The sequence below is a fragment of the Hemitrygon akajei genome, chromosome 16 (assembly GCF_048418815.1).
Source record: "Hemitrygon akajei chromosome 16, sHemAka1.3, whole genome shotgun sequence".
In the NCBI taxonomy this organism is placed as follows: Eukaryota; Metazoa; Chordata; class Chondrichthyes; order Myliobatiformes; family Dasyatidae; genus Hemitrygon; species Hemitrygon akajei.
Window position 1 is genome coordinate 26,696,938 of NC_133139.1, and position 16,873 is coordinate 26,713,810.

Consider the following 16,873-nt stretch of genomic DNA (forward strand, 5'->3'; position numbering starts at 1 on the left):
CTTTTGTTTACTGAATCGCGTGACACTAGTAGTTTCGGTGTAGCGGAGTCCCCAGTTTCGCTTCCCCCCTCCCTCTCATTACGTGAGCCACTCCTGACCTGTAATGGCAGTCTCGAATTAACCCTAACATTAACCCTAACACCCCCTCCCTTGGCCTCCCAGAGGCCACATCCCTTACAAGCTTTTCCGCGGCTGCCGGGATCAGGCAGGGAGGTGAGCGTCCCCCGGCACTCTTTGGCGTGTCCTCCCTATTTGCTTATCCTGATTTGTCTGACCTAGGGTCACAAAATATGGGTAGGGGTTCCCTAAACATCCGCAATTTTTACAAGTAGCATGCAACATTTCAGAAAACTTATTCAAGAACAAATTCACAATCCCCCCCTTGCCATGGTCCATTTCAGTCCGTGTCCTCCCATAGCGCGTCCGCTTTCCGGGAGGGCCGTGTCCTCCCCTTCCACCGGGAACAAGGGTGCCTGGTACGCCGGTGGAGGTCCATCCTTTCCGGTCAAGGCTCGATCTATAGTCCCTCAACAACAACCACATGTAATAAAGATAGCAATTGAAATAGACAGTCCTAGAGCCGACTGTCCCAGAAATGCTCCCCACTTGCCAGAGGTCTTATTTAGCCAGTAGAAAATGATGCCAGTTATTGTCCCCCTCCCTTCTTACCTTTTAATGCCCTGTTGGAGACCTCGGTGACAGGGTATGGACCATGCCACCGTTTTCCGTTCCAGGTGAGCTTCCCCGGGCCTCGGAGGAACACTTCCACTCCTACCTTGATGGTGTCTGACCCCTGCGGCTGCTCACTGTTAGATTATTGAACTCGCACAGTTATCAATTTTACCATATTTCTAAAAACTCGCATATACTCTGTTACTCAACACACAAATGTCTGAGTTTCGGTAACTCGAAATTGAAGTGCTCCATGGCTCCCTAGTACACAGAGAGGATCAAATGTGGGACGGTCGCCTTTCAAAACCTGACCTTCGCGTGGGAGATTTCTCCTCTTAACAACCAGTCTAAGGTAGGCGCCGTCAGTATCCCTGTGTACTACGGTGTACCACGACACTTTTCTCTTCTCCTCCTCACTCCTGAGACTTTTATGCCCTTCGTGGGTGGCGGGTACCCTCACTCAGAAGACTTTTCCACGGGCGGAGGATCTTCCTAAAAACAGATAAGAGTTAGTACTTACCAGTCACGATTCTGCACCGGGAATTATCTCTCCCAGGGTAATTTGGGGTTGGTGAGGATCCGTCAGCAGACAAGATCTAACTCAGTGATTTAACTATCTAGTGGAAGTCTTCGATATAACAGGCACTTCCTGACCTTAGTCGAGCTTGCGGCCGCAAGTTGTCTGCTGTCGGACCCGCCAGCCTGTGTTGTCTCTCCCTCCTCACGTCGGGGTCACCAAATGTTGGGCTTGAAATTCTGCCCTGTGTTCGTTTAGGAAGAGAGTCAACCAACACCGGAATTTTACAAAACTTGGGTTTATTGCAGAATTCGTAACTGGCACAGCGAATCGACGGAGTCGCTGGAGAAGGCGCGTTCCGACCTCCCCTTACAATCTGCTCTTATTTATATCCCTTTTCCCCCCAGCACAACCCCCCGCTACATATTAGGTAACATCGGGCACTTGTGTCCATCTTATTGCGATGTCATACACGCACGAGTTACATGTTTCTTTTGTTTACTGAATCGCGTGACACTAGTAGTTTCGGTGTAGCGGAGTCCCCAGTTTCGCTTCCCCCCTCCCTCTCATTACGTGAGCCACTCCTGACCTGTAATGGCAGTCTCGAATTAACCCTAACATTAACCCTAACAATACATAGCCATTATCAGCCCATTGGAGATGGAGATGCAGATCATGAAATCAGGAGCAACAGATAATCTTCTTGGAAGAAGTCAGTGGGTCGAGCTTCATCTGTGAGAGGGAATGAATTGTTAATGATTAAGATTGAAACCCCAACTGCTGATGCTGGATTGAGATGCAAAACATTAATGATTTCACTCCCACCACCCAGCCTCACAAATGTTGCTCAGTCTGCTGAGTTCTTCCATCGGCATCACTATGAGCCCAGTCTGCTGACATGAAGAAGATAATGTGGTAGGGATGCTGCGATTGACTTCAATATTCTGTACTTGTAGGAAGGTTATCAGAGTCTCCTGCTTGTCAATCATTTATTTTGAACTTTGCTGTGCTGTTCAGGTGTGGAGGTTTGAATTCTGTGGAAGTAACCACAGTTTATTTTGAGAAAAAGATTCAGGCCATAGACAAAAGGGAAGAAAGAAGCTTGCAGCATGAAGCATGAACACTTTCTAAGGAAGTCTTTGCTTTGGTGAATCTGGCAGAAGCCCAGAGAGCAAATATGGGGAAAGTGGGTGGTAGTTTAGTACCTTGGTGATGTCGGGAAGGAGCAGACTCTAGTCTATTGCTTTAATGTGCAGCTTCTTTCAGATTCCTTGCTTGCATTACAATCTTTTAACATCTTCCCATTGGTGTGACTTAACATTTAAGTGGAACAGCTGGTTTACATATATTGGATCCAAATATTCTCTGGTTCTTAATGAATTGGCTCAATGTCGGGTGACATTTCAAGGATGAACAGTGACAGTCTGTTTTCCACAACATTGGATCTTTTCTTCTTTTTACAGTTCATACTGGCACTAAACATTTATGTTGATGAAAGCAAAACCAACACATGCAAAAGCCAAATTTTGATTCTTATCACAAACAAGAGGAAATCTGCAGATGCTGGAAATCCCAGCAACATACACAAAATACTGGAGGAACTCAGCAGGCCAGGCAGCATCTAGAAAATGTCGACCATACTCTTTTCCTAGATGCTGCCTGGCCATTTGATTCTTACCTTATATATTCACTTACAGTACGATGTCCAGGTTTTTCATTTAAGCTACAATGAGTTCCAACAATTTGTTCAACAATATTTGTTCAACACTGAATGTAGAAAACTGCAGCTGTGTGCTTCACTGAAGCAGTATTAAACAAATTTTGCCACTAACATACAGGACAGGTGACCAAAGGTTTGGTGTGTCAGCCATTAATTTGTTGGTGAAGCTTTGGCCTCATATATCTGAATTTTGTGCCCTTCTCCAGAAATTTTACAAAATTTGGGCTGAGACTGTAGTGCAGTTCTAAGAGAGGCAGAATTGGAGGAGCAGTTCTGAGGGGTGTATGCTGAAAGGGTTTCTTGGGATTTCAAAGTTAATTTATTATAGTGCATATTTAGTGCCTATTAAAAGTATTCACCTCTCCCCCCCCCCCCCAGAAGTTTTCATGTTCTATCGATTTACAACACTGAATCACGGTGGATTTAATTTGACTTTTTTTTGACACTGATTAACAGAAAGACTCTTTTATGTCAAAGTGAAAAAAGATCTCTGCATAGTGATCTAAATTAATTACAAATATGAAACACGAAATAATTGATTGCATTAAGTATTCAACCCCCTTTAAGTCAGTATTTAATAAGATGTACCTTTGACAGCAATTACAGCCTTGAGTCTGTGTAGGCAGGTCTCTATTAGCTTTGTACATCTGGACACTGCAATTTTTTCCCCATTCTTCTTTACAATACTGTTCAAGTTCTGTCAGATTGCCTGGGGATTGTGAGTGAACAGCCCTTTTTAAGTCCTGTCACAAATTCTCAATTGGGTTGAGGTCTGCACTCTGACTTGGCCCCTCCAGGACATTAACTTTGTTTTTAAGTCATTCCTGTGTAGCTTTGGCTTTACACTTGGAGTCATTGTCTTGCTGGAAAACAAATTTTCTCCCAAGTGGCAGATCTCTTGCACACTACATCAGATTTCCTCCAGCATTTCCCTGTATTTTGCTGCATTCATTTAACTCTCTACCTTCGCAAGCCTTCCAGGGCCTGCTGTAGTGAAGCTCCCCACAGCATGATGCAGCCACCACCATGCTTCACAGTAGGGATGGTATGTTTTTGATGTGCGGTATTTGACTTACACCAAACATAGTGTTAATCCAAGCTCAATTTTGGTTTCATCAGACCATAGAACCTTTTTCCAGCTGACTTCAGAATCTCCCACATGCCATCTGGTAAACTCTAGCCAAGATTTCTTGTGAGGTTTTTTTTCAACAGCGGATTTCTCTTTCCCACTCTCCCATAAAGCTGTGACTGGTGAATCACCCGGGCAACAGATGTATGCGCATTTTCTCCTGACTCAGCCGCTGAAGCTTGTAACTCCTCTAGAGTTATCATAGGTCTCCTGGTGGCCTCCCTCATTAGTCCCCTTCTTGCACTGTCACTCAGTTTTTGAGGACAGCCTGCTCTAGGCAGATTTACAGCTGTGCCATATTCTTTCCATTTCTTGATGATTGACTTAACTGTACTCCAAGGGATATTCAATGACTTGGAAATTTTCTTGTATCCATCTCCTGACTTGTGCTTTTCAATAACCTTTTTGTGGAGTTGCTTGAAGTGTTCTTTTGTCTTCATGATTTAGTTTTTGCCAGAATACTGACTCTCCAGCAATTGGACCTTCCAGATACAGGGTGTATTTTTATTACAATCAGTTGAACCACCTTGATTGCACACAGGTCTCCATTTAACTAATTATTTGACTTCTAAAATCAATGGGCTGCACCAGTAATGATTTGGTGTGTCATATTAAAGAGGGTGAATACTTATGCAATCAATTCTTTTGTGTTTTATATTTGTAATTAATTTCGATCATTTGTAGTGATCTGTTTGTACTTAACACGAGTCTTTTTCCGTTGATCAGTGTCAAAAAAAAAGCCAAATTAAATCCACTGTGATTCAATGTTGTAAAACAATAAAGCATGAAAACTTCCAAGGAGGGGTGAATACTTTTTACAGGCACTGTAGGTCACCATATAATAAATTTACTTTGAACTTTGATATCCCAAGAAACCGTTCCAGCACACAAGCCTCCGAGAACTGCTCCTGAGATTCATTATCTTCCATGCATTCTCAATAAATCCATAATAGAACAATAACAATAGAATCAATGAAAGATCGTGCCAACTTGGGCGTTCAACCAGTGTGCAAAAGACAAACTGTGCAAATACAAAAATAAATAAATAATGAATAAGCAATAAGTATATTGAATATGAGATGAAGAGTTGATGAAGCGAGTCCATTGATTGCGGAAACATTTCAATGATGGGGGTAGAGTGAAGTTACCCGCTTTGGTTCAAGAGCCTGATGGTTGAGGGATGATAACTGTTCCTCGACCAGACGGTGTGCATCCTGAGGCTCCTGTACCACCTCCCTGATGGAAGTAGTGGGATGAATGCGTCCTGGGTGTTGGGGGTTTCTGACGATTGATACTGCTTTCCTGCAATAACATTTTGTGTAGATGTGGGGAGGGCGTAAACCCCTGATGGACTGGACAATATTCACTACTTTTCATAGGATTTTCCATTCAAGGGCGTTGGTGTTTCCATACCAGGCTGTGATGTAGCCAGTGAATATATTCTCCACTACATATCAGTAGAAGTTTGTCAGAGCTTTAGATGTCACGCTGAATCTTCAAGAGGCACTGCTATGCTTTCTTCATAATTGCACTTGTGTGCTGTGCCTAAGACAGGTCCTCTGAAATAATAAGTCATAGAAGTCATAGAAATGTACAGCAGAGAAACAGGCCATTTGACCCATCTAGTCAGTGCAGAACCATTTAAACTGCCCACTCCCATCAACCTGCTCCAGGACCAGAGCCCTCCATACCCCTACCATCCATGTACCTATCCAAACATCTCTTAAGCTTTGAAACTCAGCTCGCATGCACCACTTGTGCTGGAAGCTCGTTCCACACTCTCATGACCCTCTGAGTGAAGATGTTTCCCCTCATGTTCCCCTTAAACTTTTCATCTTTCACCCTTAATCCATGTTGAGGCATCCCTGGTGATAGAATAACACCTAGGAATTTAAATTTGCTGACCTTCTCCACCTCTGATCCTCTGGTTCCTCCTCCTGAAGTCAATAATCAACCCCTTAGTCTTGACTTTGAGTAAGAGCACCACTCAATCAGATTTAATCTTCCTCCTACATGTTGATTCCTCACCACTTTTGATTCAGCCTCTGGCAATAGTGTCAGCAGCAAATTTGAATATGTCTTTGGAGCTGTGCTTAACTACAGTCAAGTGCAAAGTGAGTAGATCGGGGGCTAAGCACGCAGCCTTGTGGTGCATCTGTACTGATGGAGATTGTGCAGAAGATGTTGTTTCCAATCTGCACTGACTGGATCTGAAAATGAAGAAATTGAGCACCGAGTTACAAAGGATGTATTGAGGCCAAGGTCTTGAAACTTACTGGTTAGTTTTGAGGGGTTGATAGTATTGAACGCTGGGCTGCGGTCAATGAAGAGCACCCTGATGTGTGGACCTTCACTGTCCGTATGTTCCAGGTTGAGTGAAGAGCCAATGAGGTGGCATCTGCTGTGGACCTGTTGCTCTAGTGTGTAAGGGACATGGAAGATATTGAAAACAAGAATGGGAATTCTAATATCCAACACTTGCCATACTTATGACCCAATGTCATTTGATAGGAGAATGGGACCAGGTGCAAGTTACAACACACACAAAATGCTGGTGGAACACAGCAGGCCAGGCAGCATCTATAGGGAGAAGCGCTGTCGACGTTTCGGGCCGAGACCCTTCGTCCAGGTGCAAGTTAGTTTATTTGTAGCAATTTTGAATGAGCTAAAGTTTACCAAAAAAATAGCTGCAGATGCTGAGAATCTGAAACAAGTATAAAATACTCGGGCAAAGTCTTTGCAGAGTGAATCAGTTCGGGGATGATATTTTTAATCAACATTGAACAATCAAAGAATGCTTAATTATATTCCTAGTTCATTCCAAGTTTCCAGATTCCAAGTCTTATTTTGATTAGGCTGCTGTTGATTTCATGCCTTGAATTAGCAGAAGATCGTCTTGGTTTTCAGGCACTTTCTGGAAAGTGAGTTTGCACGATACTAGATAAATGGAGGGTTAGCCTGTACAGTGCAACACTGTAGTTAACTGTGGTATTGGCAGAAGCTGTCTTAGGATATACAGGTAATCATCCATATTGACTTCACACTGTGACTGTACCACATGAGCTTGCATACTTCATAGGTGAGACCCAATAGAGCAGTTTGTGCATGAGAAATTGTCCAACAAGACTTAACACCTTCAGTGTACAGAAAATAGTGAAACGGGAAGACAGCTTTCACCATTCATCAGAAATGTAAGCCAGCCAGCAGAAATTCAACTGAAAGTAATTGAGAAAGAGGCTGAATTTTCAATACATTCAGATTTGATGTTTCTCTGGAAATGAGAATACATTCAGAGGTCCGACACTTGGAATTGAAAGCATTTTTTAAATATATATATAATTGAGGGTGATTTTTGTGGACTCTGTGCAGTTTGCAATTGAGACAAAAAAAATGGGCTAAATTGAGAATAGTGCATTTTAAGGCTACTGGCTATTTATTCCTTCCGTCCCCACAGAGTCAAAGTACATCTTGTGATACTTCATCTGTGGACTGTGATCATTGGCAATGAATTGGTTTAGGATACGGAAGAAGCACTCTCTCAGAAGTCAGAAATTGAGAATTTATAACTGGTAGCCACCTTCTCATTTCCCTCCCCTCCTGGGGACCTCCTGGGTTTTCTGGCTTCAAACATCTGAACTAAGAGATACTGGTGCATACCTTTCAATTACCCATGAGGTCTTTGTCTGGATTATCTCAATAAACTTGGGTGTCCACAGACAGTGGGATAGTTTGATTATTTTGTCATTTAAATTTTTAAAAATTTCCTCGTGGGTTGTGGCTGTTATTTGGAAAGCCCTACCATTGACTGCTTGTGTAAAATGGTAATCTATATTGTTCTAAGACAAAGTCTGAAAAATGCTGGAAGCTCTGTTTGTGAGAAGTGGAACAGTTAATAATTTGGTCGAAGACAAATGCGACCTGACATGCGAAGTATTTCCACCAATTTCTGTTTTTGTTCTAGGTTTCCAGATCTTTGTTTTTATTTTCACGTATGCCTACAAGTAAATGAATCTTAAGGTTGTTTATGGTTGACATATATACTTTGATAATAAAATTTACTTTGAACTTTGAATTTATGTGCAGTGTTGTTGGCTAGCTTATGGTTCAGATAAGATGTGGGAATGGTTTATGTATTTCTAAATCAGGATGAAGTATGACATGGAAAGGAGCCTTGCAATGGTGGCTTTCCTGTGTGCCTTGTAATCTTGCCTTGGTAATAAGAGTTCACAGATTGTAAGGTGCTATTCCGTAAGCAAGTTTGTGTGTTCCTTCCCATCTGTGCTTGGGTTTCCTCTGGGTGCTCTGGTTTCCTCCCACAGTCCAAAGTCCGGTTAGTAGGTCATTGTAAATTATCTCATGATTAGGTTAGAGTTAAATTGCTAAGTTGCTGGGCAGTCGGTTTGAAAGGCCAGTAGGGTCTATTCCGTACTGTTTCTCTAAATAAAAATAATATGCATCGTCTTGGTGAACAACTGCATTTTGTATATGGTGCACAATGGCCACATTATGACTGTGGAAGATGGAATGAATGTTATTGGTGGAGAACTTGGTACCTATCTGGATATTATTGAGCTTACTGAGTGTTATTAAAATGTACCCACTAATAGAATATTCTATCATCTTCCAGATATAATTTATCCTTTGGGGAGTTAAGATGTCAGTTGCTTGTCATAATCTTTGTAGCAACTGTGTGACTAGTCCAGTTAAGTTTCTCATCAGTGGTAAACCCCAGAAGGTTGGTAGGACTGCCATGAAATGTAGCAGGAATGTTTGTATTCTCTCCTCTTTTGTGCCATGAATGATCTTGCCGTTTAGACAAACCATGTGAGAATGTGGAATACTTTGGATCCAGTTTTTCACCAGTTATCATAAGTGGGGGAAACAATTGACTGACAATATAAAGAACAGCATCTTCTGTGCAAGCTATTTCCCAGATCTTGATGAGCCTGACTCATCCTCTTTGTGCTCTACTCAGACAATGTGTGAATCAACATTTCCAGTTTAACCACCACCACTCCTTTCAATGTGTTCATAGTAATCTCACTCCTCTGCAGTGAGCTTTACAAGAAAGATTCTAGTAACTTTTTTTAACATTCGAATCAATCTTGCCATTTTTCTTTCCTTCCTGCCTCCTATTAGGACACAAAGATAAGAATTACCAAATTAAAATTCTATGACTCAGAAAATCATGGGGATTAATTCTTAACAGAATCCTCAATTGGCCCAGGCAGAGTGAAAACTCTACCACTTTAAAGATCAATGGTTTGTTTTATTGTCAAAGTATGCATGCAAATACAACTCTGAAATTTGCCTTCTCCAGATAACCATAACCTATAGGAGAGTAGACCCAATGCTGAATGGTGGGATTAGCTTGGGAGGCACTTTTATTCAACTGACATGAACTCAATAGGCCAAGTAACTTCTCATATTATAAATTTCCCATGATTCTTATCACTATATTTTAATTACCGATCCCAGTGCATCCTGCTATGCAATTATTAACTAATGTTTTATTTCCATGACTGCTGAAAAGGTAGTGTTTAATTTTGGTAGATACATGCAGCATAAAATGTGAATGTGTTTTAATACTCCAGGCATTGGTTTATTATATTTGGCTTTTTTGGGTTCCATTGTAGCTGCTGTGATCACTTTTAATTTTGGCTTCTCTTCTACTTTCAGTTAAAAGAGTGCTATGCAAGCTAACTGGCAGCATTCCTGATGCCGTTCCTGAAAGGAGACGGCCCACACCAGTGAACGTGGCGAATGTGATGAAGAAATGCACTAACAGTGTTTCCCAACGGCCCTATCGAGACCGAGTCATCCACTTACTTGCTCTGAAACCCTATAAAAAACCAGAGCTAATTGTTCGATTGCAGAAGGATGGGGTCAGTCAGCAGGACAAGGACTCCTTGGAAAATCTCCTGCAACAGGTAACCAACCTCTACAAGTATGTCTTAAGTTATTTCCCCATTCTGAAAGTAACCCAAAATAAAGAGGGCTAGGTGTTCCGATGAGATTTTCTTTTAAAAGTATCTGCTTGCTTGTCTTCAGCAGTTCAAACAATCAGTGTCATTGACAGTAGCATGGATTGTTGAGAACATTAGTGTGTCAAATCACAGTTTATGCGGGTCAAGGATGACCTGAAGCTCAGGTCTGCTGGCGTTTACAAGATTCCCTGTGAATGTGGAGCAGCATATATCGGCCAAACGGGACACACGGTGGAAACCGACATCAAGGAGCACCGGTGGTCTATCCATTTGGGTTACCAGGAGAAGAACACTGCATTCGCAATGGCCACAGGATTGACTTCAATGGCACACAAACTACTGTGCCGTACAAATGAATGGCTTTTGGGACTGCCTGGTAAAGGAACCCATTGAAATAAAACTAAAGGAAAAGAATTTTAACAAAAACGGAAGTCTTGCTCTAAGAAAGAACTAGAATTTGATTGTAAGCAAAGTGGGGGAATGGAAACCTGATTGGATGAGGACTAACCAATCAGGAGGGACAGACTACAGTGCGGTATAAATACCACCAGGCCAGACATGCCTGGGAATAATCCCTGATGAAGATGGCAGTTTGTCTTCAAGACGTTGGATGTATTCGATATCTGTACCCAGCTGGAAGCCTGAGAAGAGTTCATTCGTCGGTATTTTGTCTACTTCTCGCTACCGTAATCATATTTGGTAATTAGCACCATTACCAATTATGATTAAGCAACTAGTATAATCAAATATGCCATCTACCCCAGACATTCTTTCTTCTTCCCCTCCTATCAAACAGAAGATACAGAAGCCTGAAGGCACACACCACCAGCCTCAAGGACAGCTTCTATCCCACTATAAGAAGACTATTGAATGGTTCCTTAGTACATTAAGATGGGCTCTTAACCTCATAATCTACCTCGTTGTGACTTTGCACCTTGTTGCCTATCTGAACTGCACTTTCCCTGTGTTGTAACTCTATTCTGCAAGGTTATTCTTTCACCATGACTACCTCAATGCACTGTTATAATGAATTGATATGTATGGTCTGTGCACAAGGCATGTTTTTCCACTGCACCCCAGTACATGTGACAATAATAAATCAATTTAGCAATTTATGAAAATAGGTAAAGGACATTGAGAGGATGCTGCACTCCATGTGCGTACATACTCAGAAGTTCTTGGTACCAAGAATCATACAGTACAGACAGGTGCTATTCCACGCATCTTGTTTGCCTAGAAGCTTTTTGGAACCACTTAAATCAGTTCCGTTCCACTGTCCTCTCCTCATTTCCCAGTAATTTCTCTTTTACAAATACTGCATTGGTAATGTATCTGTTTGGGATGTATTATGTTATGAAAAGTTCTTGGGTTATTTCTTCTACATCCCAAATTCTTCCACTATTCAGCTAAGACATTCCATGTAGTCATATAAATATGAATTAGGTGTAGTTGTAGGCCACTCAGCCCAACAAGCCTGCTCAATAAATAATGGCTAATATTAATAATTCACTCTTGGAAAAGAATACTGTCAGGAGGACAAGATCTGCATCTTGACTGATTACCTTAAATCTCTAGCCTTTGGTTACTGACCTTTAATATCAGTAATCTCCTTATTTCTTATTTATCAAAAATCTTTCCTTGTGATTGGTTGATTGGTTTGGTATCACTTTCTAGTTCCCAGAACTAGAGTCTTGTCAAACCTGAAAATAAATGTCAGTTATCAATCAGTCCTCTGGTTTAGTGAAACCAGGCAGATTGGTATCATTAGGAGAAAAGTTGTTGTAGTACAGACTGTCCATTAGTTTGTAACACTGAATCCTACGTGATCCAGGCATTATAGAACATTCATTTCTATCTTGGGTACCAGTGACTTTGCTACCAATTTTCCATTTGAGGTCCATATCTGTGTACATTCTAGAAAGTTCACTGATAGCAAGAGATTTCTGAAGTAACCGTTAAAGTTCCCACAAAAGGGATTGTTGTTCAGCTGTTATCCTTTGTTGGAATTTTTGTGAATAACACAATGTCTCTCTCAATTTCTGGTCTCTTCATTGAGTTAATGTTGGTTCCAGATTCACAATGTGGTTTGCTGAATTTGTTGCTGATGAGATCTCTTCTGATAAAGTTCATAATGATACCTTGGGAAATGTCTGCAAAGTACACGTAGCAGATTTTGCTTGTGGTTGGAAAGGTTAAGGTCAGTTACTCAAGGGCAACTAATCCAGTCCAGTGTTCTTGGAAATTGCTTGAAACCCAAATGACAGCCACAGTTGACTGCAAAGCAGTATTCTGACCATGGGGACAGTATTAGTGTTGAGAATATTGAACCATTTTCTCCATTTTATCTGTACTAAGCACTTCAATATTGCAGGGGTTAGATAATGACAATGGCTGAGTTGTTTTCTGCTGTGTTGCAGGTTGCTAACCTGAATGTGAAGGATGGTACGTTCACCTTGAAAGACTTTGCATACAAGGAGATCCAAAGGGACTGGCCTGGATACTCAGATGGTGACCAGCAGTTACTAAAGAGAGTTCTTGTTCGGTAGGTTACATTAACAATTGGCACTTGTATAGAAAATACCCTAAGCAGTTCTACAGAGCTTGGGTGGTGGTGGATTCATAGAATCAATAAAGGGAATAAAAGTTTGAAATTACCAGAGTTGCTCTGAAAAGATAGTCTTTCAGCTAGGTTTGTAATGATAGTGAGGAAACACTGTTAACACTCCATTAGGATTGAACAGATGAACATCAACACTTACACTATGCTGTTAAGTACAGGCACAGACCAAGTCAAAAAATTGTGAACTAATCATTAAGATTGAGAGCACAGGTATCTCTCCTTGACTTTTGGGGCCTGCTTCCATTTAATGTTATCAAGATCAATGACTTTGCCACTGACAAAATGCCCAAATGGTGGGAGTAGGCAGGGAATCATGGAGAGAAAGTGTCACATTGAGCTGTAACACCATTGGATCAGCCACTTAAAAGATTTGGTCATTACAGCAGGTGAGACATAGGTTATTGTAACTCTGCAACAGATAGGTACTCAGAAACCCCTCTGTCTGTAGGGCTATGCTAAAATAACTCTTCATTCTGAACCAAGCTGCCTACTTGTGACAGCACACTGTCCACTTCTTCCACCACCAGAGCTCATGGGTGCATGTTGTCTGTAAAATTCACTGCAGTAAATCATCAAAGTTTCTGTGAATACAACTCTTTACACCCCAGCACTCAAAAGGACAAGGCAACGTGTTGTTAACATATCCAAGCTCTTCCCCCCCCCCCCCCCCCACCAAATCATTGTGGAACCCACTGCTAGCAATATTAAGCATCAAATTTGAACCCAGAAGATATTTTTTTTAAATGTTGCACTTAGCATATGATGGAATATCCACCTGAGCATTGTAGTTCCAGTTTTGAGGTGGAAAAGATGTCTCCTGGCAAATGTTTGCAAATTTTGAATACATAAGGATTGGTAAAGGGATTTTCTGAATTTTTATCTGGCGGCTGTTTGTTACATTGAAATTGCACAAGGTACAATTAATTATTTCAAGTGCAATGACTATTGTGTAGGCACAATAGTATTATGTCGTAGTTGGATTCATGAAGAGAGGGGTTTAAGAACAATTGGATGTTTAATAACAGTCAGGTATTTTGCTTCTCCATCCTTTTTAAATTTTCTTTTGTATGATACCACTCAGGAAATGATGTCATAGGGCAGGAAATACGCATGTGGGGAAATCCCTGGAAGTATTGACAAACTGTGAATGTTCCCCTCACCTCGCCCTCCCCGGGACCGTTCCTTCCATTCCAGAAACAGTTAAAGACTGGAAGTTCCCTTAGAGATGATGACATGTACTGTACTGCCATTTCACACAGAAGTATTGACGCTTCCAGGATATTGCCCAGGAAATGTTGATTTACAGGGATTCTCCATTCCAACCTCTGAAAGAATGGCACTGCCATTTAATAAATCATTGCCTTTATGTAATGATCATTGAAGTTAAAGATTCTGATGCAGTTTTTCCAGTTACCTCCCAGTTGCACCTATGTTTTCTAAACTCTGTGGAACACAGCACAGTCTGTGGAAACTACCCTGATACTTCAACCATTTTAACACCATCATTTTGGCATGTTTGTTCTTCATCTTCTAAAGGATGTTTACTAGGTGCAGCAACAATTATGCACCCATGCAGAAATGGTCTGGCAGCTTGAAATGCAAGGATATTCATGATCCTTAATTTGTGAACCTCTTTTTTTTTTATTATTTCCCTGGTTATTTTTATTTCTTCTGCATTTTCCCTGTGAATTTTTAGGTTGTTTGATATAATCAAGCTGAGAGTATTTAGTTAGCAGAGTGAAACTCAAAATCCCATATAAATGGCAGTCCATTCCCCGCTACCCACATACTGTTCCCACATCACTTTGAGTAAGATCTACTGTTGCAGAATGGTGGTCTTAGCTGATGCACCTGCTGTATTCATCACCAGTTAGTTTGTGTCATCCAAACTTCTGTCTAAATCTGAAGCTTTGCAGCTTTGTTCTTTTTGACAACAAAATACATGACAGTCACAATCATTTTATTCAAAATGGGCCCCTGCAGTGGCTGCTCTTTCGAAGTCTTAGTTTGGCGGCTTTCCAACTCCTGATAAATAGTTGCTCTCAATTTCAAACTAAATCTCATATTGACCAAACCTTACTCTGCGGATAAAGGTGCATGATAAATCATGATTATTCTAGAAAAAAAAAGTTGCTCCGTGTAGTTATAGAATCAGTTGCCACGCTGAAAAATGTTACTCATCTCGCATATCCCTCAGTGTCAGAATGACTTTCACTCTAGTGTGGTGGATTCCAAGGTGGTTGATGAAGACTACTGCAGATGGGGCAGGTGGTGGGGTGGTGCACTCCTGTTTATTCTGGGCTTGTGTGTGCTCCCAAATGTTCCTCCTTCAGTTTGAGCAGTCGTGGACCAGGAATTCCCAGGAGTCAGTGGGGTTGCTGCATTTTTTGTTGAGGTTTTGAAGGCATTCTGGGATTTTTTCCTCTGTCTGCCCAGTAGTATTCTGATGTCAGTTTATTTGGCCTGGGCGAGGATACTGCAGTTGGTTTGGTTATCTTCTCAGTGGATATTTTGACGACAGCATTATCATCTCTGCACTACTTTAATAGACAATAGACAATAGGTGCAGAAGTAGACCATTCGGCCCTTCGAGCCTGCACCGCCATTCTGAGATCATGGCTGATCATCTACTATCAATACCCGGTTCCTGCCTTGTCCCCATATCCCTTGATTCCTCTATCCATTAGTTACCTATCTAACTCCTTCTTGATAGCATTCAGAGAATTGGCCTCCACTGCCTTCTGAGGCAGTGCATTCCACATCCCGACAACTCTCTGGGAGAAGAAGTTTTTCCTTAACTCTGTCCTAAATGACCTACCCCTTATTCTTAAACCATGCCCTCTGGCACTGGACTTTCTCAGCATCTGGAACATATTTCCTGCCTCTATCTTGTCCAATCCCTTAATAATCTTATATGTTGCAATCAGATCCCCTCTCAATCTCCTTAATTCCAGCGTGTACAAGCCCAGTCTCTCTAACCTCTCTGCGTAAGACAGTCCGGAAATCCCAGGAGTTAACCTTGTGAATCTACGCTGCACTTCCTCTACAGCCAGGATGTCCTTCCTTAACCCTGGAGACCAAAACTGTACACAATTCTCCAGGTGTGGTCTCACCAGGGCCCTGTACAAATGCAAAAGGGTTTCCTTGCTCTTGTACTCAATTCCCTTTGTAATAAAGGCCAACATTCCATTAGCCTTCTTCACTGCCTGCTGCACTTGCTCATTCACCTTCAGTGACTGATGAACAAGGACTCCTAGATCTCTTTGTATTTCTCCCGTAACCTAACTCTACACCGTTCAGATAATAATCTGCCTTCCTGTTCTTACTCCCAAAGTGGATAACCTCACACTTATTCACATTAAACGTCATCTGCCCACTCACCCAGCCTATCCAAGTCACCCTGAATTCTACTAACATCCTCATCACATGTCACACTGCCACCCAGCCTAGTATCATTAGCAAACTTGCTGATGTTATTCTCAATGCCTTCATCTAAATCATTGATGTAAATCGTAAACAGCTGTGGTCCCAATCCCGAGCCCTGTGGCACCCCACTAGTCACCACCTGCCATTCCGAGAAACACCCATTCACTGTTACCCTTTGCTTTCTATCTGCCAACCAGTTTTCTATCCATGTCAATATCTTGCCCCCAATGCCATGAGCTCTGATTTTACCCACCAATCTCCTATGTGGGACCTTATCAAATGCCTTCTGAAAATCGAGGTACACTACATCCACTGGATCTCCCTTGTCTAACTTCCTGGTTACATCCTCGAAAAACTCCAATAGATTAGTCAAGCATGATTTGCCCTTGGTAAATCCATGCTGGCTTGGCCCAATCCTATCACTGCTATCTAGATATGCCACTATTTCATCCTTAATAATGGACTCTATCATCTTCCCCACTACTGATGTTAGGCTGACAGGATGATAGTTCTCTGCTTTCTCCCTCCCTCCTTTCTTAAAAAGTGGGATAATATTAGCCATTCTCCAATCCTCAGGAACTGATCCTGAATCTAAGGAACATTGGAAAATGATTACCAATGCATCCGCAATTTCCAGGGCCACCTCCTTTAGTACCCTAGGATGCAGACCATCTGGACCTGGGGATTTGTCAGCCTTCAGTCCCATCAGTCTACTCATCACCGTTTCCTTCCTAATGTCAATCTGTTTCATTTCCTCTGTTACCCTATGTCCTTGGCCCATCCATACATCTGGGAGATTGCT

General features: G+C 41.7%; 1 protein-coding gene across 1 annotated transcript in view; it reads left to right on the forward strand.

Annotated features, from left to right (window-relative positions):
* Positions 1 to 16,873, forward strand: part of ell (elongation factor RNA polymerase II) — a 140,763-nt gene that overhangs the window by 95,968 nt on the left and 27,922 nt on the right. Inside the window, exons 5-6 of the mRNA XM_073068494.1 lie at positions 9,718 to 9,968; positions 12,443 to 12,567. Coding sequence (XP_072924595.1) covers positions 9,718 to 9,968; positions 12,443 to 12,567 — 376 coding nt within the window. The remainder of the gene's footprint in view (positions 1 to 9,717; positions 9,969 to 12,442; positions 12,568 to 16,873) is intronic.